We start from the raw sequence: 27369 nt of genomic DNA on the forward strand, positions 1-27369 counted from the left end.
CTTTCCCTTCATTCTTTCCTTTATTTCTTAAAAGTTTGTTTATTTATTCCATGAAAGGGAGAAAAGGAGACAGAGGGATACCGGAGCCCCCAGTAGGGTCCTCAGGCTGCAATCCACATCTACCCCCAGCCTCAGGCAGACTGGAGTTAGGCATGCACATGGGCCCATCCTTCACAGGGAGACCTGTGGATTTGAACCCTAGACCTTCCCATGTGGGTCTAGCACCAGAGAGGGTTGGGTTGCCACTTTACCACTGCTACTGGCCCAAGTTCTTTTTTCCTTTCTGGCCTAGCTCTAACTCTTTCTATAACCGTCTCATGGTCCTCAAGGTGTTTAAAGACCTTACGTTATGGTACTCGCCCCTTCTCTTGCAGATAGAGCATTATTTGTGGTATTAATTTTAGCACTTTCTGTTTGACATAGGATGACATTTGTCAGTTTAAAAGCCTTTACAGATAAGACTTTCCACGCATTCACTGCCTGTTGCACAGCTGGCTTTCAGTTAGTGATTACTAATTTCCTTTATGTGTATAGATAATAGAACTTTAGAGGGAGAAAGGACCTGTCTCCTTATTTAGCAAATGAGCAAGTAGCAGACCGAATTCTCCCGACTCTATGTTGGTGACTGTGTGCTATCTAAAGCAGTATTATGAAAAATACTGTCTTTTGTGAATCAAAATCTTGAACAGGGTCTTGTTTCCTGATAGACTTTGGTAGAAGGCTTGCCTCTATTCGAATTGCACTTTCATGACTTAAAGTGAATGATTTTTCAGTAACAGCTTTGGTTGTGATTAAGTATAGTGTAAAACAAGTAGGTCCTTACACTTGTTTTCTATAGCAAGCTCATGGAATAGGAAATGTTGGAGTTTAAGGAAAAAGAATCTTGAGTTTAAGGAAAAAGAATCTTGTGAAAAGCATTGTTGTGACATAGTAATTAGGGTGACACTTTTTCAGTTTTAATTTGTATAATGCCAGCCTGAAGAAAAGTTTTCTGGCCCTAGGTCCTGTGTTTTGTTGGCTTTTGCGTTTTTCTTAGTTGGCATTTTGGAATAAAATTATTTAGTTTTTCAGTGTGGCTGTATGCTTTGTATTCTTTTAAAAATAATTATTTAATTTTATTCATTCATTCATTCATTTTAGTTTGACCAGAGAAAGACACAGAGAGAGAGAGAAGGAAAATGAGAAAGCAAGCTACCAGTCTGGGATTCGAACTGTGGTTAGCCATGTGGGAGTGTCCAGTACTTTAACCACCATGCCACCTGCTGGTCCCATGTATTCTTATTAATCATGGCCTTTCTTCTTATAGATAAGTATGGGCAATGTCACATGACCCTACAGAGTAAACCTACATTTTCCCAATAATCTTTTGGAGAGCCACACCATTTTTCATTATGCAGTAGGATAGTTGAGTGGGCAGGGCAGTAGCCAGCCACGTTTGGATACTCTACCCTTGGCATTGTGTCTTTTGGAACGTGAGGTATTTGTGTTAGGGAGGGAGTCCCTTCTTTAGAGCATGGGTGCATATAAACTTTCCTTTTCAGGAAAAGGCTTTCTGGCTTTTTTTCTTTCTGATTGATTACAGTGCCTCCTGTGCCTAATTAAAAGCAGGAGTTGGGGGACAGCAGGAGGCATGGAGGTTAAGGTGCTAAACCTGGCAGCTTGAGAATTACCCCAGATGCATATGCTTGTGTGCCTAAAATCCCCAGAGGAGGAAGAAGAAGGGATTGTGGTGTAGTCATCTCCCCTAGGGGGATGGTTTCTCACTTTCATTCTCTCTGTCTCTGGCAAGTGCTTGCGCCCTATAGCAAATACTTAATAAAAAAAAGACAAGAATTAAGTTTAATAAATAGTTCAAAAATATTATGAAGCATACTTTTTATTGGCTACATCAAGAATTTATTAGTAGTTTTAACTTGTATGTGTATGTTTATTTTTATTTACTCTTTCACTGACATAGAACTTGTACATCATGGTGCACATCTTTTAATTTTACATATATTTATTTTATTTCAAAAATAGCTTTATTATTATTATTTTAATTTGCTAGAGGGCAAGTACACTCACCAGAGAGAGAGAGAAAGGGCAAATGAGAAAGCAAGCCACCAGGTCTGGGGCTCAAACTGTATTCGGCCATGTGGGAGTCCAGTGCTCCAGCCACTATGCCACCTGCTGGCCCCAAGTATATTTCTTTTATGAGAAGGAGAGTGTGGAAGGAGAGAAGAAGGGAAGGAGAGAAAGAGGGAAAGATAAACCTTAACAGATTCACTCCTCAGTTTCTCCCACTGCCTCAAGCTTTTCCAGGCAGTCAGGATCACACACAGCCAGGGTGCATAGATTGACACAGAAACCAAATCCCAGTCTTCCATATGGCTTCCATCATTGCTGAATGCTGTGCAATGACTGCACCACCATGGTTGGGCCATTAGTGCAACGTTTGAACTGTATGGTTTAGTGAATTTTTACCTATGTGTACACCCACTCAGTTGCTCTCCAGGTTCAGGAAGTCTTCTGTGCTTCTGCAGAGTCAACATTAACCTTTATTTTGAGCATGTTTCTTGAGCTATCGTTCTGTTAAATTGAATCAGTGAAAGGAAGACTTAGTAAATATAAACTAATATGAATGTCCATAATTTTCAGATGCTAAATTTAACTCTTCTGTTCTTTGAATCTCGTGGAAACTGGTTACAAGAAGAGTGGCTAAGATTTGTTGACTCAGTAACTGTCATGTTATTATATTTGGTTTCATTAATGTAATTGTGGAATTTGTTCATGTGATTTTTATGGCAATGTAATAAATAATGGCTATGAAATTTTAGGGAAGTCTTATATCATCTTGATTATAACCACTAAAAGCACAGTGGTCAGATTTGAGTTTTCTGTTTATAGTTTATACTAAAAATTCATTTTTCACAGATACTTTTTAATGTTTATTTTGTAATGTTTTAAGCATCTACAGACAAATACTTAACTTTTTGCTTGGAACTCAGAAAGCACATTTCGATACACCAACAGTTTGACAGTAAGATTTATGTTGCTCTTTATGTAGCATATATTAATATGTTCTGTCCCCCAAACCTCTCCTTTATATACCTCCAAAAGTCTAAATTTATTTCAGATAGACTCCATGCTTAGTTTTTGTTTGGTTTATAACATGAACATGTCATGAAGCATCATTAAAAAAATTGGTATGATCGGAGTTACTTGAGGTTGGTGACATTTGTCCCTAGGGGCTCTGTCAGTCCTGAGCTCGCAGCCTGATGTGGGACACACACATCACATGCCACAGCACGCAGGTTGTATGGCACTAGTAGGACGTGTCAACGGGCATCTGAGGATGGGTGAAAGTGGCTGCTAGCTTGTTCGATAATAAGTTAGCTTTGTTTGAGAAATTTGCCAGTCCACATTGGTAGTGATGTCAACCTAGCATTTTAATTAGTTTTATTCATGTCATGTTTTCAGATCGGATCTGGCTCCTCTCGTCTGGGAACAGCAGCAACTATTAAAGGTAGATGTGATCTAACATGAAAGTCATCTTGACTTTCTGTGTCATTTTTGATTCTAATAAAAATAATGTAATTTCAAATTAATGGAAAATCACATTTTAAATTACTTTATAAATAGAATTATTCAAGTTATTAAGGTTGTTCGATTTCATTTGTATCCCCCTTTCCTCATCCAGATTTCACAAACATTTGACCATTTGCATTACGTTGTATGAATTGTAAGTTTTGATCTATAAGAAACTTTTTTGTCTTCAGGGAAAATATTTTCAATGATTTTGATGAGGTTCATGGGAGCCTAGGTAGTTTGATATAAAACCTTTAAATGTGGGCACAAATGAGACACTAAGAAAAGGAAGTTTTTCCCTGCCTTTTATTCTACATATCTATTTCAGGCAAATGTATGTTACTTTTACCCTACAATTTTTTAGCTTACTAATTTTCCCAGAGAAGTAGACTTATATTGTTTTAAGTCGTTATTTTATCATTTGTATTTCTTTCCTTTTTTAGAATTATTTATTTAATTTTGTCAATATTATTATTAATATTTTAAAAATAATTATTTAACTTTATGTTTTATTATTATTTTCCAGTTTGTTCAGAGAGAGAGAGAGACAGAGAAAGAGAGAAAGGGAAAGTAAGAAAGCAAGCTACCAGGTCCAGGACTCAAACCATAGTCACCTATGTGGGAGTCCAGTGCCTCTAAACACCACACCACCTGTCGGCCCCTATTATTATTATTATTATTATTAATTTGCTATAGAACACATGCACTCATCAGACAGAGACAGAGAGAGAGAGAGAGAGAGAGTGAGAAAGCAAGCCACCAGGTCCAGAACTTGAACCATGGTCAGCTACGTGGGAGTTCAGCGCCTTTAACCACTATGCCACCTGCTGACCCTGTATTTCTTTTGTAAATCGACTTATTTTTTTTTAAAAAAGCTAATGTTATCAACTTTCCATTTTACATATTTGGTTTGTGGTTTTGTACCCCCCTCACCAAGTCGGCTTGATTGGCATGGGGCGGACTCAGTCCTTCTTGGCAGCACGTTGCTCAGCCCCTCGCGCTTCCTCTTGGCACAGATGCGCGTCCCCACCCGCTTCTTGATGAACTTAAGTGCGCCTGTCCTTGGACACCTTGAGCAGCTCCATCGTGCTGCTCGTAGGGGACGAAGCCGCACACCACCCGGATCATGTCGCATATGAACTTGGTGTGCTTGGTGAGGAGCCTGCGGTGGCGGCCGTACTGGCTTGCTCATGTTCTTGGTCACTTTGTGGCCCTTGTTGAGGCCCATAGCCATAGTGTACCACAGAGCCATGGCTGCGGCTCTCCAATGACTACTGAGGCGGAAGGGCCAGCGCCATATGGGACACTGGGGTATCTACTCTCTGGTTTGTAGTTTACAACAGTAATCATGTGTCACTGTCTTCCACTGTTGCGACCTTTAATACACAGACTGCCTTAGTTGGTAGATACCTATCATACTCCTTGGTGTCCATCCTTAGTTATGCCACATGGTGGCCTTTGCTTTTAATATGTTACTCATGTATTTCTCTTAACTTTGTAGGAGATACAGACACTGCTAAGACTTCTGACGATATCAGTTTAAGTTTGGGCCAGAGCTCTAGTCTTTGTAAGGAAGGAAGTGAAGAACAAGGTAAGAACATACTTCATAGTGACAATATGTATTGTGGTAACCAGGGTGACTTTATGGAATATACCACCCATATTTTGGCAGAAGTTTATAAAAATTTAATGCCTTATTTTAAAGAAACATTCAAATACAGTGACTTAGGACCAACCAGGTGGCCTGGTGGTTAAGGCAACTGGATCCCACACAGCCAACAGCGTGATTCAAGTCTTGGATTGTTGGCTTGAAAATCAGGTAGGCTTGTGTGGGTATGTGCCCAAAATCTCAGGAGGGAGGGAAGGATGGAGGCCCATAAATCTCGAAGGGAGAATGGAGGAGAAGGGATTGCTACATGGCCATCCCTCTGGGGGGTGATTTCGCACTTTCCCCTTCTCTCTCTGTCTGTCTCTGGTGAGTACACATGCCCTATAGCAAAATTAAAAACAAAACAAAACAAAAAACACTTTATACCAAATAAATATGTATAAATATTTAAGAGAAAAGGAAAAATTATTTACTGGGGTAATGATAATAATACAGTATTATAAGTGCTTTTAACTTACTGTTTATGTGACATTTTATCATATAAACAGGAGAGGAAAATTTTGTGAGCATATGCTCCAGAGTGAATGAGATGAAAGATGAGCATCTGCTGTTCTTTCATTTGGTCAGCACACCTTACCCAGCTTAGATGACGTAGTATATGAAATTATTATTTCCATTCAGTATGATCTCTCTCTTTTTTCCTAAGTTTGCAAGAGGTGGTATATACTCACCAGAGACAGACAGAGAGAAGTAGAGGGAGAAAGCACCCCCTAGTGAAACATGGTCACATTGCAATACGTTTTTTTCCATTTTTCCCTCCTTTTGGGATTTTGGATATGCACAATGCACACGTATGAGCTCGGTGTGTTTCGACTTACCAAGAAATCATAAAGGGGACTTCAAAAAGTTTGTGGAAAATGAGATTAAAGAATGAATTTATTTTGGTGCAAAAGAAGAAAAGAAATTCATGTTTTTTTCATAACATGCATTTTTCCACAAACTTTTTGAAGATGCTGTGTATTGTCTATCCAGTGTGGTAACTTCCTGTAGCAGATCATTTCTTTGTTTTCTAATTTTTATCTTTTTTAAAAAGTTTATACGTTTCTTTATGAGCAAGAGAGAGAAAGAGAGAGCGAGGCAGGCAGGCAGAGAGACACAGCACTCCTGCTAGGGTCTTGGTACTGATGCTGTGATCTTCCAGCCTTAGCTACACCGAGATCTTACAGGTGCCTAGTGTACTCAGGGAGGTCTCTGGACGTGAATTCCGAACCTTCCCATGTGGGACAGCCTTGCAGAGTTTCTCATTTTATAGTAATGCCACCATGTGGCCCCCTTTCAAAAAAATTTTTTTAGAGAGATTTTTGCTATAGGGCATATGCGCTTGCCAGAGAGACAGGGAAAGACAGAGAGACAAAAAGTGAGAAATCACCCTTCAGAGGGATGACCACACTACAATCCCCTCTCCTCCATTCTCCTCTTAGGATCCTGGGCATGCATGCATGTGCTCCCAGTGTGAGTTTCAGGCCATGGGGTCCAGGACTCCAACCACAGTTGACTATGTGGGAGTCCAGCATATGCCATCTGCTGGTCCCTTGACATATTTTTAATTGACAGATAATAATTGTACATATTTGTGAGATATGATGACTTTATATGAATAGGATGTACAATGATCAAATCAGGGTAATTAACATATATACCGTCTGAAACATTTATCATTACTTTGTATTGGGAACATTTAAAATGATCTCTTTTAGCTATTTTAAAATATGCAGTAAATTATTTGTAACTATAGCTAACCCTGCTGTGCTATGAACCATTAGATTCCTCTTAACGAATTATAATTGGGTTTCCATTAACCAGCATCTCCCTTTCTCTCTCCCCACCCCCACCTGCTCTTCCTGGCTGTTAATAACCACTATTCTATTCTCTATTTCTCTGCTGACAACTTTTTTAGTTTCCACATATGAGTGAGAACATTTGGGTTTTTCTCTTTGTGCCCGGTTTATTTCTTTAACATAATGCCCTTTAGGCTTATCAATGTTGCCTCTAATGACAGGATTTCATCTTTTTAATGGTGAATAGCTTCCATTATAAAAATATATACCACGTTTTTTTTTTTTTAAATTCCGTTTGTCTATTAGCAGATACTTTGGCTGATTTTGTGTCTTGGTTATTGGGAATCATACTGTGATAAACATGGCAAAGCAGATACTTCCACTCCATACTGATTTTTTTTCCTTTGGGATATGTGCCTCGTAGTGGGATTCTAGTAGATTACTAATAGAAATTTCAACTGTTTGTGATTCTCCCCTTCCTTATTTAACTACTTTGTAAATGAATATTTTGGATTCTATAGTTTTTATTATAGCTTTGACATTTTTATGTTTTAGGGACCTTTTAAGTTTATTTTATTCATGAGAAAGAGTGACATTAGCCTATGGGTGATGTTTGGTGGGCAGATAGGGTAGGGAGTTTCCTGTTGTTAATTAGGAAACTTGTAAATGAGATTACAAATAAATCACTAAATTATGACATTTACACATTAATATTTTTTATGTACATCCATTCCTTAGAAGTATACTTCGTTCCCGTGACTTGGAATTTTTTCCATGTACTTCTCTGCTGTTTTGGAATCACAGTACCTATCATTGTCCATTCGCTTTTGTGGACTACCTCTCCCAGCCCTACTGTTTGCCAAAAAGCCCAAAAGGCGTTGCACATACTGTACTATGTGGAAGTTGTTGTTTTTTTTTTTTTAAATTGAAGGTGAATCAGTTGTGTTTAGAGTTATAGTGTTCCTTCCTGTAATATGTAACCAGCAGAGTGTCTCAACAAGAAGGTAGTAATCTTAGAGGGATTGGTGCCTCTGCATTTAAGGATCAGACAGCTCCCTATTTTTTATTTTTTAATTTTTTTTTAGGTTTTTGCCATGGATCACAAGTGCTTGCTGGAGAGAGACAGAGACAGTGAAAGGCAAATGAGAAATCACCCCTCCGGGGAGGTGGCCTCTCCGCAATTCCTCCTTCTGGGATTGTGGGCTCATAGTTAATGATGTCTAACCTTCACTGAGTGCATACCATTGCCTACATTAGGGGTCGGCAGATTTTTCCGTAATAGCTTTTCAGGCCATATGATCTCTCCTGCTGTTCAGCTACTCACCTCTACTGTTATGGGGTGAAAGGAACCATAAACAATGCACAAGTGAGGGGGCATGACCGTGCTACACTAAAACTTCATTTACCGAAGCAGAAGGCCGGACTTGGCTCAGTGAATGGTGTCTGTCAACCCCTGGTTTAGTTCTTTTTCTAAGCATTTGTATGTGCATTCATCCAGTTAATCTTTACTGTAAGCATTTGAAGTCAATGCTATTATTATTCTCGGTTTATAGATGAATATATTATGGCTTAGAGAGAAGTTTATTAAAAGAAACTTGCCCAAAGTCACATAGCTACAAATTGGCAGGCCTATGATTCAGATACTATTTTGACTCATACTTTGAATCACTATACCATACTACTTTCATGTAGTTTTATCACATAGCATCTCCATTTATTTAACATTTAGCCAATAATATTGAGTACTCATTAAGTACCTAGCACTGTTTTAAGTACCAGAAATCAATCTGTGAACAGACAAAAACTTCTGCCCTCATGTGGCCTCTATACTGTCAGTGCAGAATCATTCTAGTATAAATCAGTATATATATTTAATAGAGAGAAAATGCAGGGAGTGGCAGGGGCTGGAGAAATTGTAGTTTTGTTTTTAAGAGAGATTTTTGCTATAGGGTATTTGCGCTTGCTAGAGAGACACAGAGACAGAAAGCAAGAAATCACCCCCATGGGATGTGACCATGCCACAGACCTTTCTCATTCCTCGCAGGATTTTGGGCACACATGCCTGGTGTGAGTTTTAAGCTGCTGGAACTTGAACCACAGTTGACTATGTGGGAGCATAGAGACATACATTACACTGTCTGCTGGTCTCGAGAAATTGTAGTTTTAAGTAGAGCGTTTGAGGGAAAGCTTCACTGAGAACAAAAACCTGAAGAAGCCGAGGGACGAGTTTTCAAGAGTTCTGGGAGCTTAGGGTCCCTCCATGCAGAGGGAGCAGTAGGGCAAAAGCTCTGAGGTGGGTCTGTGCTTGTTAGGGTTGAGAACTAATGAGCTGGTGCAGAGTAAGTGAAGGGCCAAATATATAAAGTCTTGTAAACCATTTTTAAAGATGTCAAGTTAAATTTGGAGTACAGTAAGGAACTGCTTTTAAAAAGGATTGAGTTACATTTTAACAGAATCACTCTGGGTCCTATGTTAAAAATAGAATAAAAGGGGCAAATACTGAAGCCCAGATCTTGGTTAGCAGATAATTGTAATACTCTGGAGCACTGATCAGGGTAGTGAAAAATTGTGTGAGTGTGCGTGCACGAATGCTCATATGTGTGTAAGATGTTAATAAGAGGGGGCCAGCAGATGGCACAGCGGTTACATCACTGGACTCCCACATGGCCAACCGCGGCTCAAGTCCCAGACTCAGTGGCATGAAAATCATGCCGGGCATGTGTGCGTGAGTGCCCAAGATCCCTAGAAGAGATGGAGGAGAAGGGATTACAGCCCCTGGAGGGGATTTCTTATTTTCCCTCTTTGTCTCTCTCTCCAGTAAGCGCATGCACTCTAAGGCAAAAACCTCTTTAAGAAAAAGATATTAATAAAAGGATAAATTGATAGATTTGGATAGAGTAGATGACAGACATAGTAACCATGCACTAAGGCTTTGGAGTAAACATCAAGGAGGCTCACAGTACCTATTAACTGAAAGGGCAGACTATGGAGGGACAGATTCAGGGCTGGAGAGATTAGGAGGGGGAGTAAGATAGGGAGTTCAGTTATGTGAGATGCTGTTAGACTTCTAAGTGGCAATAAGAAAACAGGGAGAGGTCAGGATTTCAGATCAGAGGTCTGGTTTGGGATTTTAAATTTAGAAGAAGTCAGTGTATAAATAGAAAAGAAAAAGAAATCAGTCAGATATGGGATTGAGTTATTAAGAAATTTGTAAATGCACCAGGCAAGCCTGCGTGATTCTTGGGCTCTCCCGGACCTTCTTGGTCTTGGCTGTGGTTTGGCACCACCTAGTGGCAATCATTCATTCTAGTTTAAATGTTTGGGTTCCTCCGTTTCCTTGGCTGGTTTGGATTTACAGAACTATGACCTTTAGTTAGTTAGCAGTTTGTTGATAAATTGGACTTCTTTTGTCATATGATTCAGGATGATTAAAAGAAAATTGAGAATGTGGGGGTATATCCTCTACTTTTCTACTTCTAAGAAGAGGATATCTGCAGTTTCCCTGCTCTTCTCACTTTTGTCTTTCCTGTGGTTACATCACTGGACTCCCACATGGCCAACCGCGGCTCAAGTCCCAGACTCAGTGGCATGAAAATCATGCCGGGCATGTGTGCGTGAGTGCCCAAGATCCCTAGAAGAGATGGAGGAGAAGGGATTACAGCCCCTGGAGGGGATTTCTTATTTTCCCTCTTTGTCTCTCTCTCCAGTAAGCGCATGCACTCTAAGGCAAAAACCTCTTTAAGAAAAAGATATTAATAAAAGGATAAATTGATAGATTTGGATAGAGTAGATGACAGACATAGTAACCATGCACTAAGGCTTTGGAGTAAACATCAAGGAGGCTCACAGTACCTATTAACTGAAAGGGCAGACTATGGAGGGACAGATTCAGGGCTGGAGAGATTAGGAGGGGGAGTAAGATAGGGAGTTCAGTTATGTGAGATGCTGTTAGACTTCTAAGTGGCAATAAGAAAACAGGGAGAGGTCAGGATTTCAGATCAGAGGTCTGGTTTGGGATTTTAAATTTAGAAGAAGTCAGTGTATAAATAGAAAAGAAAAAGAAATCAGTCAGATATGGGATTGAGTTATTAAGAAATTTGTAAATGCACCAGGCAAGCCTGCGTGATTCTTGGGCTCTCCCGGACCTTCTTGGTCTTGGCTGTGGTTTGGCACCACCTAGTGGCAATCATTCATTCTAGTTTAAATGTTTGGGTTCCTCCGTTTCCTTGGCTGGTTTGGATTTACAGAACTATGACCTTTAGTTAGTTAGCAGTTTGTTGATAAATTGGACTTCTTTTGTCATATGATTCAGGATGATTAAAAGAAAATTGAGAATGTGGGGGTATATCCTCTACTTTTCTACTTCTAAGAAGAGGATATCTGCAGTTTCCCTGCTCTTCTCACTTTTGTCTTTCCTGTCTAGGTTCAGAACTTTAAACCATTCTCATATGATAGAGGGATTGGGTAGAAAATGGAGGAACTAGCTATGTGTATTTTTTAAATTTTGGTTTATCATAGGGCCAGAAAACTGGATATCTACAAAAGAGTGACTGTAGAGAGAAAAATGAAACACTCCAAGGACTAAGCCCTACACCATGCCAAGTCCAGGAGACTGACTAGAAACAGCTGGTCATAAAGAAGGAAAATGGAGACAATTATATACAGTCCGGCACTTCTAGAATGGATTGGCCAGCTTGGTCAAATGTGCTCATAGATCAAGTGATAGGAAGACTGAGGTTTAGCCATTGGATTTAACAGTGTCAAGAGCTGGTGACCGTGTTAAGCACAGTTTTAATGAAGTGGGATTAGAGTCTGCTCAAGAGTGAATTGAAGAAGAGTCGAAGATAGTAACACATGCTGCGCTTTCAGTGAAAGTCTTTGCTATAGGACATGTGCACTCACAAGAGAAGGAGAGAACGAGCGAGCAGGGAAAGTGAGAAACACCTCCCAGGGTGGATGGCATACTGCAATCCCTTCTCCTCCATTTTCCTTCCAAGATTTTGGGCATGCATGCACATGGCCCCAGCAGTTTTTTTTGTTTTTTTTTTTTTTTCCAGGCCGCTAGGTCTGGGACTCAAACCGCAGAGTTGGCCATGAGGGATCCAGTGCCCTAACCACCACGCCACCTGCTGACCCTTTTTCAGTGAATTTTTGTCAAGGGAGCAAAGTCCTAAGCTGATAGCTAGCAGAGGAAGTAAGGATAAGGGAGGGATTTGGATTTTGTAAGATATTATAAGAAAACTAATACCATGTTTTTATAATTGATGGGGATGATCCAGGAAATAGGAGAAAAATATGATTTCTGTTTATAAAAGTAATGTATATTAACTTCAGAAAGTATAGTTAAGTACGAAGAAGAAAATAATTAGAAATTGTTTTTGGTATGTCACTTTTTTCTTTAATTTTAATATAATTTACATAATATAAAGATTACCCTTGTATAGCGTTCAATTCAGTGGTTTTTTAGTATATCCATAATGCTTTGCATCCACTACCACTGCCTAATTCCAGAACGTTTTTATCACCCTAAAAAAGAAACCTGTACCCATTGGCTCCCCATTTCTTCTTTCTCCCAGCTGCTGACAATCACTGGTCTATTTTCCATCTCTATGCATTTGCCTACTCTAGACATTTCATAGAAATGGAATTATATGTTAGGTGTATGGCTTCTTTCTCTTACCATGTTATGGCGTGTATCTGGACTTTATTACCCTCCCCCCTTTGGAGAGGTTTTTGATATAGGGCGCGTGTGCTTGCCAGCAAGACAGAGAGAGACAGAAAGTGAGAAATCAACCCCCAGGGGGGATGGCCATGCTGCAATCCCTTTTCCTCTATTCTCGTCTCAGAATCTTGGGCACGCATAGACACGCGCCCATTGTGAGTTTAAGCCACCAGATCTGGGACTCAAATAGCAGTTGACTATATAGGAGTCCAGCAAAATAGCCATTACGCCAACTGTTGGTCTCTTTTATTACTTTTTATGGTTAAAGATGTATATAACTTTTCACAGTCATACAAACATACTCAAATGTACCCTAGCATTCTTTTTTTAAGATTTATTTAGTTTTAAAGAATTATTTAATTTTGTGTATTATTGTTGTTTTGAATTTTGCTACAGGGCAATTGGCACTCACCAGAGAGAAACAGAAAGAGAGAGTACATGTACTTGTGAGAGAGAGAGAAAGTGAAAAAGCAAGCTACCAGGTCTGGGACTAAAATGGTGGTTGGCCATGTGGGAGTCTAGCGCCTTAACCACCATGCCACCTGCTGGCCCCTTAGCATTCTTTTTAAATTACAGAACTGAACCATGTTTTTTATATAGTATTTTCACTTGGATATTTTCTCATATTATTCCATATACCATGTAAATGTTTTTACTGTCTAGGATATTATTAATAGACTATATAATTTATTTGATTATTTTCACTGGACATTGTCATTCTTGTTGTGTTTAAGGACTCCTATAGTAACCTGAGATGAACAACTTTGTGATTAAACCTTATATGCATACTTGATTTTATTCATTAAGAACAACTTTTAGAAATATGTTTTCAATCCAAGGATAAGAATACTTTTTCAACACTTTTGGTTGTGTTGCCAGGTTGCTTTACAGAAGGTTGTACCAGTTGATCCCACCATAAGCAGTGTGTGAGCATGCCTTTGTTTTCCTGAACACCACTAATGACAAGCACTGAAAATAATTTAATTAGATGAAGAATAGTACTCTTTGTGTTGATTTGAACTTCTTAACTGCAATATAATCTTTGAAAATATTGGTACCAGTACAGAAGAATGTCTAACAAAGCATATTTACCTGAACATTTTTCTAAAACCTAAAATTCTTCCTGAAAAAAGTAAACACTTTATGGTATATTTGTTACACACCATTGGAAAAAAAGAACATACATTAAAATAAATTTGTTTTAAAATTAAAAACTTAAATTTCTGGCTTACTAATGTTTTGGAAGGGAGATTATTTGATTATTAGCATTTTTTTAGGAAGGTCTTTGATATACGTTGTTAGATTCAGTGATTTTGAGCTACATGGTCAGAGTTGATAAGTTTTTATTCTATAGAATTCGATCCATGAAATATGACTATCACACCATTCCACAATTGCTTAATAGATCTTTATTGAGAGTTTCTAGATGTAACATATAGTTTAATTGTGCAAAAAAATAAATATGGTGTTAACTTTTAAATTTTGCTGTTTACAGAGATAGGAACCTAAGTACAGTAGCAGCTATTTTGGGCAGATGATTAAGAACATGGGTTTTACTTATCTTGAAAACTTTAAACCTTAAGCTAAGGCCCAATAGATAATTTATAAATAACAATTCATATGGTACATTCTAGAGGCTATCTCTGTTTTTAATTATTCGAAACTAGTAGATTTAGATTTTTTTTTAAAGTACATAAACATTTCTAATGACCCATTCTTACTTTAATCTTAGGGGGAAATGTCTTCTTTTATCATTGAGAGTCTACTGAGAAGAGTCTGACTTACTATATAATTTGTTATAATATTTTGTCTGTGCAATTATGACAAATATGACAATAATCTCTTTTCTTTTCGAACTAACAACAGATTCAACCATCCTTGTCTGTCAAAATGCATTTAAAAAAATCAGTTTTTGTTTAGTTTGGTTGTTAAGCTATATTCCAAGATGAATTATAACGTAGGTAGGTATGTAGGTGAATTTGTATTTTAATATATTTATATTAATATACATGGTGTATGGTAACTCTAGTCACTAACCACTGCCCTACATCAAGGATTAAAGGAATAGTCTGATAGATACAGATGGATATGTATTTTTGTATTTTTTTCCTGAGACATTTTGTGATTGCACTGTCGATGAAAGGGGAGATAGAATATTCTGCCTTATAAGAACAACAAGATGTCTTACATCATTATATCAGATCTTGTTTGGGCATTGGTCAGCCTTTTAATTTTTTTTTCCTGTTTCTGATTACTCTAGTTTTTTTTGTTGTTTTGTTCATAAAACAATCATATTAGATTTTCAAAAGGATTTCATATTCTGTTAGTGAAGTAAAATGATAGCTACCATTAATTGTGATGACTTTTTACTAAACAATATGTTATTCACTCAACACTCAATTATTCCTTGTCTTGCTAATCAGTGAGGTTGATAATCATATTTTACAGATGAAGAAGCAGAGGCTCAGAAAGGTTATCCAGAGTTATCTATAGTTAGTAAGTTAAATACTGAGCTTGCATGGGACTCTAGGTCCTTTTTTTCCCTTTTTCTTTTCTTATTTTTTGGCTTTTGCCATGGGGTACATGCACTCATGAGGGAGATACAGAGAGAGGAAAAGTGAGAAATCATCCCTGGTGGAATGGCCACACTGCAATCCCCTCTTCTCTTCTAGGTCAGTTTTTTAAAAGTAATCTTCTGCTGCCTCTTATTTTATTGTTGGTCCTCTACAGAACATCTTTGAGCTGGTTGAAGAACTCAAAGATTTGGAAGTTCTGTTTATTCCAGAAGTAGAATGCTTTCTTTGTGCAGCTGTGAAACGGAAACCAGCTCTGTGGAATGACTGGTCAACTGTTATTTAGTGAACTACTTGAGAAATTGTTTATTCTTGGTTTACTGTATGCCCTGAATTCTTTCCATTGTTAAATAGTAGAAAAGCAAATCATACATTTGTGCTAACATTTCCAAATATGTGTTTGAAACAGATTTGGCAACTGATCGGAAACTCTTCCGTCTGGTCTCCAATGACTCCTTCATCTCCATTCAGCCTTCCTTATCCTCTTGTGGACAGGACTTACCAAGGGACTTCAGTGACAAAGTAAGCCTGCCAAGTCACAGCCACCACCACCACGTCGATCAGTCTCTGTCCAGCGCCTGTGATACAGAAGTAGCTTCTCTCGTACCTTTACATTCACACTCTTATAGGAAAGACCACCGGCCACGAGGCGTACCCCGGACTTCGAGCTCTGCTGTGGCTTTCCCAGATACTTCACTGAACGACTTCCCTCTTTATCAGCAAAGACGTGGCTTAGATCCAGTTAGTGAGTTAGAATCTTCCAAACCTCATTCTGGATCCAAAGAATCCTTAGTGGAAAATTCTTGTTTATCAGGGGAATTTCAGCTTGCTAGTGACCTAAAACACAGTCATCCTCAGCCACCCACAAAAAACGGGAAGAGCAAACCTTTGAAAGCCGACAAAAGCATCGACAGCTTGAGGAGCTTGAGCACTCGGAGTAGTGGGTCTACGGAGAGCTACTGCAGCGGGACAGACCGTGACACCAACAGTACCGTCAGCAGCTACAAAAGTGAGCAGACCAGCTCCACACACATAGAGAGCATCTTGTCGGAGCACGAGGAATCTCCTAAAGTAGGGAAGAAAGGCGGTAAGAAAAAAGAGTGCCCTGCCGACCCGGAGGAGAAAAGTAGCTGTGCCAGTGACAAGAGGGCGAGCACTGAAAAGACTGCCATGGAAGTGAGTCTGAACAGTGTGGCTCATGAGGCCAAGGATTCCAACACCTCTGATGAGATGCACAATCAGAGAGGCCTCAGTACCTCCGCATCTGAAGAAGCCAATAAAAACCCTCATGCCAACGAAGTTACTTCCCAAGAGGACAGACCACTTGGGAAAACTGTAGAAAACAAAGAAGAGCAGAACGATAAATCAGCCATTTCAGCAGATTCAAAAGTTTGTAAAGACGTTGGCGGGAAGCAGAAGGGCGGGGATGTACGACCTAAGTCCTCCAGCTTAATCCACCGGACAGCCTCTGCACACAAGTCAGGCAGGAGACGGACAGGGAAAAAACGGGCCAGCAGTTTTGATGCAAGTCGGCACAGGGATTACGTTTCCTTTCGAGGTGTTTCTGGTACCAAACCACACAGTGCTATATTTTGTCACGACGAGGACTCCAGTGACCCAAGTGACTTGAGTCGAGCCTCAAGCGTTCAGTCTGCTCACCAGTTCAGTAGCGATAGCTCCTCTAGCACTACTTCTCATTCGTGTCAGTCTCCCGACGGCAAGTACACTGCTCTAAAGACCAGACACACTCACAAAGACAGGGGCACAGACTCAGATCACACACACAGAGCTCATTTGGGTCCTGAAGGAACTGGCAAAAAGCGGGCCACACGGCGGACTTCCAGCACAAACAGTGGCAAGACGCGCGCCCGAGTGTTGAGCCTGGACAGCGGCACGGTGGCCTGTCTGAGTGACTGCAGCAGGCTGATGGCCCCTGAAAGCATAAAACCCTTAACCACTTCCAAATCAGACCTCGAGGCCAAAGAGGGAGAGGTGCTAGATGAGCTCTCTCTACTGGGACGGGCTTCCCAGTTAGAGACCGTTACTCGGTCTAGGAATAGCTTGCCAAGCCAGGTTGCGTTTCCTGAAGGGGAAGAGCAAGATGCAGTCAGTGGAGGTAAGTGAGCTACGAGAAGAGGTTTCCCCAAAAGTCTGCGATTTTGGGTACTACTAACTAGTGTAGCCTTACACAATATACTGTTAATATTCTCCACTCCACTCTGTTATTAAAATAAGCTTTCTTCCATGAAGGAAGTGATTAGCTTAAAAAAGAATTTAGTATGAACACCAAGAAAATAGTTTTTCAGTTGTATTATTTGGATGTATCAATTTGTTCTTGATGATGTTCACCTGTTGATGTTTTGCCGAAAATAACGAAAGTTAACTCCCTTCCTTTGTGTTACAATAGCAGCGACAAAATGTGGAATTATATGAGGGCACTGGACCGTTTTCAGTCATCCCTTACACAGCGTGTGTCACCGAACTTTGAGAATTGGATCTCTCAACCCATTACATAAGATTTTTTCCAATATTATCTTAGCTCTGGTTTGAAAACTGTGACTCTTTACTGTATGTTTTTTGGTTTTACTTCTTATTCAAGTTTCAGACATTTAAAATTTTCTTTCTTTTTTTTTTTTCTGTAACTTCACATTTTTCTTGAAGTCTACTAGATTGAGGTTTGTGGTTTATATTGGCATTTTGTATCCACTAAAGTGTGTGTGCTGCCTCTCCTCCCACCTACTTTGACAACAGTGTTGGTGTTTGGTTGAAGGTTGGCGTACTTATTTCAGACTTGTGGGGGATTGAGCAACATGGCATAGATGGTTTTATGTTCAGTGTGTGTTGGCCTCTTTGTTTATCTCAGAGTCATTTCTTGCTCTTCTCTCCTGCCCAGGGTAGTTTGTTAATTCTGTTCTGGTTATTCGGGAATCTACTTCTTGAAGAGAATCAGAAGAATTAGGTCTTCTGTTATTAGCACAGTAGCTTTTTTAGGCTCTACCTACATTTCCTTTATTTATTTAATGTTCAATCTCTTAGGTTGGATTTTTGAAACATACAAATGTGCTTTTTTCTCCCAAAGAATTTTAATTTTATCTAGAATATTTTAAAAGTCTACATTATGGTAATTATTTTATTTTTAGTAAAGTTTTAACAAAGATTAATTTCTAATGAGAATATAAAGAAAGGGATCATCAGTACCCAAGGAAGAAAGTAGTCTATTAACCAGGCACAAATATGAGAATTATATCTGAAGTGGTTGTAATCATTTGGTGACCATATAGTACTTAAATTCTCTCAAGTCTTTGACCTGGATATCATTTTTAAAAGAAAAGATTCAGAATGTTTTCAGGGATTTCTACACAATTCATATCAAATATGTTCACTATATATAAGAAACCTATTGGATTTTAAGATATAGCTTATTTTTTAACATTATTATCAGAATAAATGTTAAGAGTGAACACGAAGAGTTACAGAAAACATGCTGTTCTAAATATTGTTGCAATGTAAATACTGAAAAAGTATGTACAAGAGCTACAATCTAGTTTTTGTATTTAAAATGTCATTTCCTTTTTACAGGGAATGTGGGGTGTTCTATTTTCTAGGAAAACTTAACATGGAAGATATTCCTCTCTTTTCAGTATAGTTCTTTGACTAATATATAGTAAACCCTCAGTTTTCTAGGTTTCACCTTTTGTTTTATTTTGTTTGTATTCTTTTTTCTGACCCCATTGAATTTAATAAGAAATAATTAATGAACTAAAAATTTCCCACCCAATGGAAGAAATGCAATGGTCTGTGGATTGTTGAAAAAGTTTTTTTTTTTTGCCAAAGATAAGCATTACAACTGAAAACTTTTTTTTTTTTTTGCCAAAGATAAGCATTACAGGGGCTAATTTTATTTGAGTTCATTTAGAATAAAAATTTAGAGCAAAAATTAAATCAAGTGTTTTGGGGTTTATATTTATTGTTGTTTTCATCACAGCTATGTGTGGGAGTTTTGTTGTTTACTTGGACCTTTTGGAAAATTGGAGGTAGTGGAAGGGGATTTATCTTGGTTCCGATTATCTAAAAGTTACATAGAATCTCAAATACTTTTACAGATATTTGTTTGTAATAGCGTATCTTGCTATGGTTCTGTCAGTTAGGAGAAATTTCTGGGGCCTTTCTGTTCTGCTTTATATATCATACTCTGGAAGCATATCAACAGACACATGATTGCTGGACCACTCATATGCCTAAACATAGGTTTTATCCTATTGAATTGTTTGATGAGTTCTTCAACAACTTGATTTTGCTTTATTTTTAAAGTAGGTGGTAGTAGTGTGGACGAATGGAATTTAGGAAATGTACTTTAAAGTACTAAAACAAAATACTCTAGAATTGGAGGTGATCTGTAAGAGTTCAAGGACATGGGGTCACATACCTTTGTTAGTGTGTGGGCTCTACTGTCATGACTCTGGGAAAGCTACTTACTTTTTTAAGACAGCTTTCCTTCTTTAAGCCTTAGCCCCCTCATCTTAAAATGAGATAGTAGTATCTATCTCCTAAGATCGTTGTGAGGATTAGGGGAATGAATACACGTCCATGCTTAGAACAGTGTCTGGCACATGGTAAATGCTCACTAGTGCTGTGTTACTGTTACCCAGCAGCCGTTATGCTGTGCAAATGTAGCTTGTTCTTGTTTAACATTTCTAAGTCAATGCTGTAAAATTAAAGTAGAAGAAAATATTATATGTAGAAATAAACTAGAGATATTGTAGTGTATCATTGTGAATGAAACTTGATAATAGTTAAACATATGTCAGGTTATAAAGACAGAATATACTATGTTTCCTGGCCTAGTAAAGTCATTTTTCTTTTGGGCCACTTAAATGTATTTCCTACTCAATTTATAATGATACATATTCCTACACAATTCATTACTCTGTTATTTTAGCATATTTTTTGTATCAGTTATCAGATTATAAAGAATCAAGAGTCTAAGAATAAAGCCAGAGTGAAGAGGTTTGTTTACTTACTATTCTTTTTACTTTTTTCTGAATTTCTTTATCCTCACAAGAAAATTATTTTAAATGTAATGTTTGAGATACTATTCTGTAAACATGAAATAGGATCCTGTTGTAATATTGTTGTGTTAGGAGCCAGAGATGACTTTTTAAGAGAATAATTATGCAAAAAAAAATCAGATCTTCTCATAACAACTTATATAAATGGGAGATCTGTTACTTTTTTACCCAGGTATTATTGAACATTAGAAAGAAAAGACAGAGACTACTGACTGTTCAAGAAAGTGTGAATTAAAGTTATACTTTACTAAACAGAGGTCTCTGAAGTCGTAATTTTCTGGTTTTCCAGTCCACATGGCAGTAAGAAGCAGCAGTTAGTAGATGGAGTGGGATTTGTGGACGCTGAAGTAATATACAGCAGAAGAAATATACAGCTGACCCTGAAGGGGGAGCTGGAGTAACTATCAAGCCAAAGAAAGAACCATAGAAGCAGGTGGTCATGAAATGCAAGAGAAGCTGTCTTTTTCATTTTAGTAGTGGTCAAGGACATCATGTATTATAACCTAATCCTCTATAATAGAGTAACGCTGTAATAAATGTATATGTGCCTGATTTTGGTTGATGAAGAAAAGGTTATCTCTGGGCTATATTGTGACTAAAGCTTTGGCGTATGAAACTACACAGAAGATGCTCATTAAATACAGTAAAACAGGGTGGGGGAAATTATTTTTCTTTACAACAATATGAAGAAAAGAAGAAAAGAGGCATTTTATTGGTGAAGCTAGTACATTTTATACGTACAATTTCCAAAACCAGCTCATCTCTGATTTTTTTGTCAGGTAGGAACAAACATTATAGTGTTTTTCTTTCTAGCAGCAATAAAGTTCTGGATAAGGAGTTAAATAGTTACATTTTATTATCACCTCTAATTACCAAATTCTCTGTAAGCCATTTAAATCTGTGCCTCAGGTTTCCTCAGTTGGAAAACAGGAAAATAACTGGCCAGTCCTGTCTCACAGTTTACTATCAGAGATTTTTTTTTTTTTTTACAACTTTTTGCCATAGGATGTGTACACTCACTGAAGAGACAGAAAGCAAGAAATCATCCTGTGCCCCCCACCCCCCGCCTCGGGGGGGTTGGGACGACTATGCCACAATCCTTTCTCCTCCAGTTTCCTCTCAGGATTTTGGGCACACATGCACATGCATCCAGCGTGCGTTTCAAGTCACTGGGTCTGGGACTCGAACAGCTGTCGACCATGTACAACTCCAGTGCCTCAACCAGTATGCCACCTGCTGGCCCCTACTGTCAGAGTTTTCATCTAATGAGCTTAGAAGCGTGAAAGTACTTTTTAAACTATAAACTTACTATATAAACTGAGACACTGATGCTTTTAAATCATTTGTAAGGAAGTTTTCCCTTTCACATTCTCAATGTCAAAATTAATTACTCGCTAATGACCCCTTATTACGTGAATTTCAGGCATAAAATATGCAAAATTATATTTGAATGCAGTTTTCTGGGAGAGGGTTGATTTTTTTCTTATCCTATTTGTGAAGGTTTAAAAAGATTAGAACACTAGCTATGAAAGTGATTCTTAAGCTTAAGAGATTTTTTAAGGAAATGTTCTTTGTATTTATGATTCTAGAGTATCACTTAATTTCTTGAATTTTATTTAACTATGTTTGGCTACTGGAGTTGTGGAAAAATCACTAAGGATGTGGGAGTTCTCTCTAACTCAAAACACAGCTAATACTTTTGTTTGCTGCTTTTTGTTAACTTACTAATCAAAAAATAAAGTAGCTGTTTAAAATGTTTTCACAGACAGAAATTATTTTAATTCAGACTTGATGCTGAGAAGTTGTGCCTTAGACTCTCATTGTTCTTTGACCTTTCAGAAAATGATGCATAAGCATTTGTTTCTTTATTAGAACAAGATCTTTGCTTGTTGATGTTAGTTAGCATCATTCTTGGCTGACTCAGAAACTAAGAAAGGGAAAAGTTGTTCAGAGAAAATGAACTTCATGACTAGACTAAAATATTTATTAGAATGTTTTTTGCAAAATTACTTGAATGTTCATTTCTTTACATAATTATTTCATTCATATGTGAAATAGTATCTATTTTGAATGTTTCAGCAGTTTTAAGAATGTTTGCAAATGGCTTTTTTGCCCCTGAGATGTGTAATACTTATTTGTTTTCTGCTTTTTATTGTCTTTTTAAAATTTTTTAAAAATTTGCTAGAGGGCAAGTTCATTCATTAGGGACACAGAAACAATGTAAGTGAGAAAGCATTTCCCTTCCCACTGTGGGCGATGGATGGCACTGCAGTCCCTTCTCCTCCATTTCTTCTTTCAAGGTTTTGGGCACGTACACATTCACATGAGCCCGGTGTGATTTTCAGGCCTATAGAGTAACGCTGTAATAAATGTATATGTGCCTGATTTTGGTTGATGAAGAAAAGGTTATCTCTGGGCTATATTGTGACTAAAGCTTTGGCGTATGAAACTACACAGAAGATGCTCATTAAATACAGTAAAACAGGGTGGGGGAAATTATTTTTCTTTACAACAATATGAAGAAAAGAAGAAAAGAGGCATTTTATTGGTGAAGCTAGTACATTTTATACGTACAATTTCCAAAACCAGCTCATCTCTGATTTTTTTGTCAGGTAGGAACAAACATTATAGTGTTTTTCTTTCTAGCAGCAATAAAGTTCTGGATAAGGAGTTAAATAGTTACATTTTATTATCACCTCTAATTACCAAATTCTCTGTAAGCCATTTAAATCTGTGCCTCAGGTTTCCTCAGTTGGAAAACAGGAAAATAACTGGCCAGTCCTGTCTCACAGTTTACTATCAGAGATTTTTTTTTTTTTTTACAACTTTTTGCCATAGGATGTGTACACTCACTGAAGAGACAGAAAGCAAGAAATCATCCTGTGCCCCCCACCCCCCGCCTCGGGGGGGTTGGGACGACTATGCCACAATCCTTTCTCCTCCAGTTTCCTCTCAGGATTTTGGGCACACATGCACATGCATCCAGCGTGCGTTTCAAGTCACTGGGTCTGGGACTCGAACAGCTGTCGACCATGTACAACTCCAGTGCCTCAACCAGTATGCCACCTGCTGGCCCCTACTGTCAGAGTTTTCATCTAATGAGCTTAGAAGCGTGAAAGTACTTTTTAAACTATAAACTTACTATATAAACTGAGACACTGATGCTTTTAAATCATTTGTAAGGAAGTTTTCCCTTTCACATTCTCAATGTCAAAATTAATTACTCGCTAATGACCCCTTATTACGTGAATTTCAGGCATAAAATATGCAAAATTATATTTGAATGCAGTTTTCTGGGAGAGGGTTGATTTTTTTCTTATCCTATTTGTGAAGGTTTAAAAAGATTAGAACACTAGCTATGAAAGTGATTCTTAAGCTTAAGAGATTTTTTAAGGAAATGTTCTTTGTATTTATGATTCTAGAGTATCACTTAATTTCTTGAATTTTATTTAACTATGTTTGGCTACTGGAGTTGTGGAAAAATCACTAAGGATGTGGGAGTTCTCTCTAACTCAAAACACAGCTAATACTTTTGTTTGCTGCTTTTTGTTAACTTACTAATCAAAAAATAAAGTAGCTGTTTAAAATGTTTTCACAGACAGAAATTATTTTAATTCAGACTTGATGCTGAGAAGTTGTGCCTTAGACTCTCATTGTTCTTTGACCTTTCAGAAAATGATGCATAAGCATTTGTTTCTTTATTAGAACAAGATCTTTGCTTGTTGATGTTAGTTAGCATCATTCTTGGCTGACTCAGAAACTAAGAAAGGGAAAAGTTGTTCAGAGAAAATGAACTTCATGACTAGACTAAAATATTTATTAGAATGTTTTTTGCAAAATTACTTGAATGTTCATGGCTTTTTTTGCCCCTGAGATGTGTAATACTTATTTGTTTTATGCTTTTTATGGTCTTTTTAAAATTTTTTAAAAATTTGCTAGAGGGCAAGTTCATTCATTAGGGACACAGAAACAATGTAAGTGAGAAAGCATTAATGTTCATTTCTTTACATAATTATTTCATTCATATGTGAAATAGTATCTATTTTGAATGTTTCAGCAGTTTTAAGAATGTTTGCAAATGGCTTTTTTGCCCCTGAGATGTGTAATACTTATTTGTTTTCTGCTTTTTATTGTCTTTTTAAAATTTTTTAAAAATTTGCTAGAGGGCAAGTTCATTCATTAGGGACACAGAAACAATGTAAGTGAGAAAGCATTTCCCTTCCCACTGTGGGCGATGGATGGCACTGCAGTCCCTTCTCCTCCATTTCTTCTTTCAAGGTTTTGGGCACGTACACATTCACATGAGCCCGGTGTGATTTTCAGGCCTCTGGGTACAGGACTCAAACCACATGGTCAGCCATGTGGGATCCAGATATCTTAAACACTATACCACCTGTTGGCCTTGTTATCTTTCTTGCATGTTTAATTTCCTAATAACATTTTTTTCCTGTTCTTTTTGTGATACCAGATGCACATTTTTATTTTCATGATCTTCTTTTTCTCACATTAAATAATTCTTACTGAAAAGAACAGTTTCTTGAGCAATTTCTTCCAAATTTTGATTATTTTATAGCAGTTGAGCTATTACAAGAGTCTAGGCATAGCAGTATATAACTAAGAAGTAACTTACTACACTAATCAATCAGCTTGTGTGATTGCCATTATTAAGTGGCATCTTTGTACATATTTATATTCACAGCTTTCCACTGTTAGAGATAGAATTTGGACAGCCTTCACTTCCTACTTCTCTAAACTTTGTGGGGTTTTTTTTTTTGAAAGTTTTTTTTTTTTTTTTTTTTTTTTTTTGTCATAGGATGCATGCACTTGCCAGGGAGATAGAGAGAGACGGAGAAACAGCAAGAAATCGCCCCCTGGGAGGACTGCCACATTGCAATCCCTTCTCCTCTGTTCTCTTCCCAGGATTTTGGGGATGCACGCATGCACACGCACCAGGCGTGAGTTTTCAGCTGCTGGGTTCAGGACTTGAATCCCAGTCGACTATGTGGGAGTTCAGCGATGTAACCATTACACCATCTGCTGGTCCCAAAATTTGCTGTTTTGTGCAGCTCAGTCATCTTGAAAGTACATTAGTGACTTTAATGCTTTCCCTGTTTTCACTCAGAGTAAAACCAAGTAAGATTCTGTGCTTTTAATACCCTCATATAAAAAATGGTTGCACTGAAGTAATTCAGTATAGAACATGTAGAATTTTTCTCTTCTCATTGAGGTAAATGGGAGTGTTTTAGGACATTTGTGCCTTGTCCATAAGTTGTACTTAGGCACTCAGTAAATGCTTAGAATTAATTAGTGATTTTCATATCAAAAGTAAAAAGTGAAATTATTTGAAGGTCTCTCCTAAACTTAATATGATCATAAATTCAGTCTTCTGAAATCTGTTTTAGCACAAATAAACAAATAGAGTCAAGACTTGTAATTTTGAAAAAATATATTTAAAAATATACAACTGTAGATATTGGACTTTTGGAAAAGTCATGATGCAATTTTGCATAGACAAATATGTCATGACTTTTCCAACAACCCAATATATATTGTGGAAGTATTTGATATTTATCTTATCATTCATGATTTTTGAATTACTTGAATGTTAGTGATTTTTTTTCCTCCCTTCTTTTCCTATACATGCATAGAATTCAGGTATAGTTAGAGTGCTAATTTTTCACTATTTTCATTTTATTTTACTTTATTTTGTTTTTCAGTCATCAGAGGGAAAGTCAGAAAGGGAGAAAGCACCCCTCAATGGGATGTGGTCATGCCTCAATTCCTTCACTTCTCTTAACCTGTTGGGATTTAGGGCATGCACGAACATGTGCCTGGCATGTTTTTCAAGGTGTTGAGTCTGGGATTCAGACCTCAGGGCTGACTATGTGGGATACAGCTCCCTTAATTAGCAGGCCACACATAATTTGCATTTTATACTCATACCATTGCACTTGTTAATTTTCTTTTTCTTTCTTGCCTTCTATCCTTCTTTTTAACAAGATAACTGAGTTTAAGTAATTTGAAATGTCAACTTTGCCAGTTTCTAAAGGATTTTCTTCTTCTCTGGTACCCTAATTAAAAGACGTTTGTTTGTTTTGCTTTTCCTATAAAGTTAAGTGATTCCGAAAGAGTTTATTATAGTTGGATTGTGTATGTGGTTTTAAGTGTGGCTATAACATATGTGACTGTATGTGCTCACAGCAAAATATTTCAGACTTTAAAGATACTTTTTCCTCTTTGGCTTTGATAGAACTGGACCCTCACTGGCCCCTATTCCAGGTGGAGATGCTCTGTTCAGTGGCACATTCGGGAGAGTGAGGATAGCACATGGTTTACTATGGCACTAATTGTAACATGAAATTTTCATTGGATATGTGTTCTTAACTATTGTTAAAGTAGTTATCATAGTACACATTTTGAACATTCTTGTAACAAGTTATTTACATCCTAAATATTGCAAAGGACAACAAAGGCAGTAATTGTAACTCTAATACGTTGTTCAGTGGATACCTAGACTTTCATGGTGATGTTTTCCCAACACTATTAAGAAAGTGAGTGTCCAGCAGATGGCATAATGGTTATATCGTTGGACTCCCACATAGCTGATCGCAATTCGAGTCCTGGACCTGGTGGCTTAAAACTCACACTGGGCACGTGTGTGTGCATGCCCAAAATCCCAAGGGGAGAATGGAATGGAAGGGATTGCAGCACGGCCATTGCCCCTTGGGGGATGATTTCTTTCTGTATCTCTGGTGAGTGCGCGTGCCCTATAGCAAAAGTCTCTCTCTTGCTTTGCAGATAACAAAATATAAATGGTGTGTTGATAGCAAAAAATGTTGTATTTCATGATGAACCTGAGAACATTTTAACTAAAAGTGGATACTAGTTTGTCTTTTTGTCCCAGTACTATGGAATATATTGTGTACTAATGATTAACACCTGTCTTCAGTAGAAGCAAGATAGTAAAGGAAATCATCTTATCTTTCCCTTC

At 37.8% G+C, this 27369-nt stretch overlaps 1 protein-coding gene across 3 annotated transcripts in view; it reads left to right on the forward strand.

Moving 5' to 3' along the window:
- PCNX1 (pecanex 1) overlaps positions 1-27369 on the forward strand; it is a gene marked incomplete at its 5' end in the record, with an annotated part of 166814 nt that overhangs the window by 21756 nt on the left and 117689 nt on the right. For all 3 annotated transcript variants that reach the window (XM_014583989.2, XM_006167960.3, XM_014583990.2), the window contains 3 exon segments: positions 3460-3505; positions 5069-5158; positions 15719-17425. In XM_014583989.2, the coding sequence (XP_014439475.1) occupies positions 3460-3505; positions 5069-5158; positions 15719-17425 (1843 nt within the window).

Source organism: Tupaia chinensis, unplaced genomic scaffold (assembly GCF_000334495.1).
Source record: "Tupaia chinensis unplaced genomic scaffold, TupChi_1.0 Scaffold145367_1, whole genome shotgun sequence".
Lineage (NCBI taxonomy): Eukaryota > Metazoa > Chordata > Mammalia > Scandentia > Tupaiidae > Tupaia > Tupaia belangeri.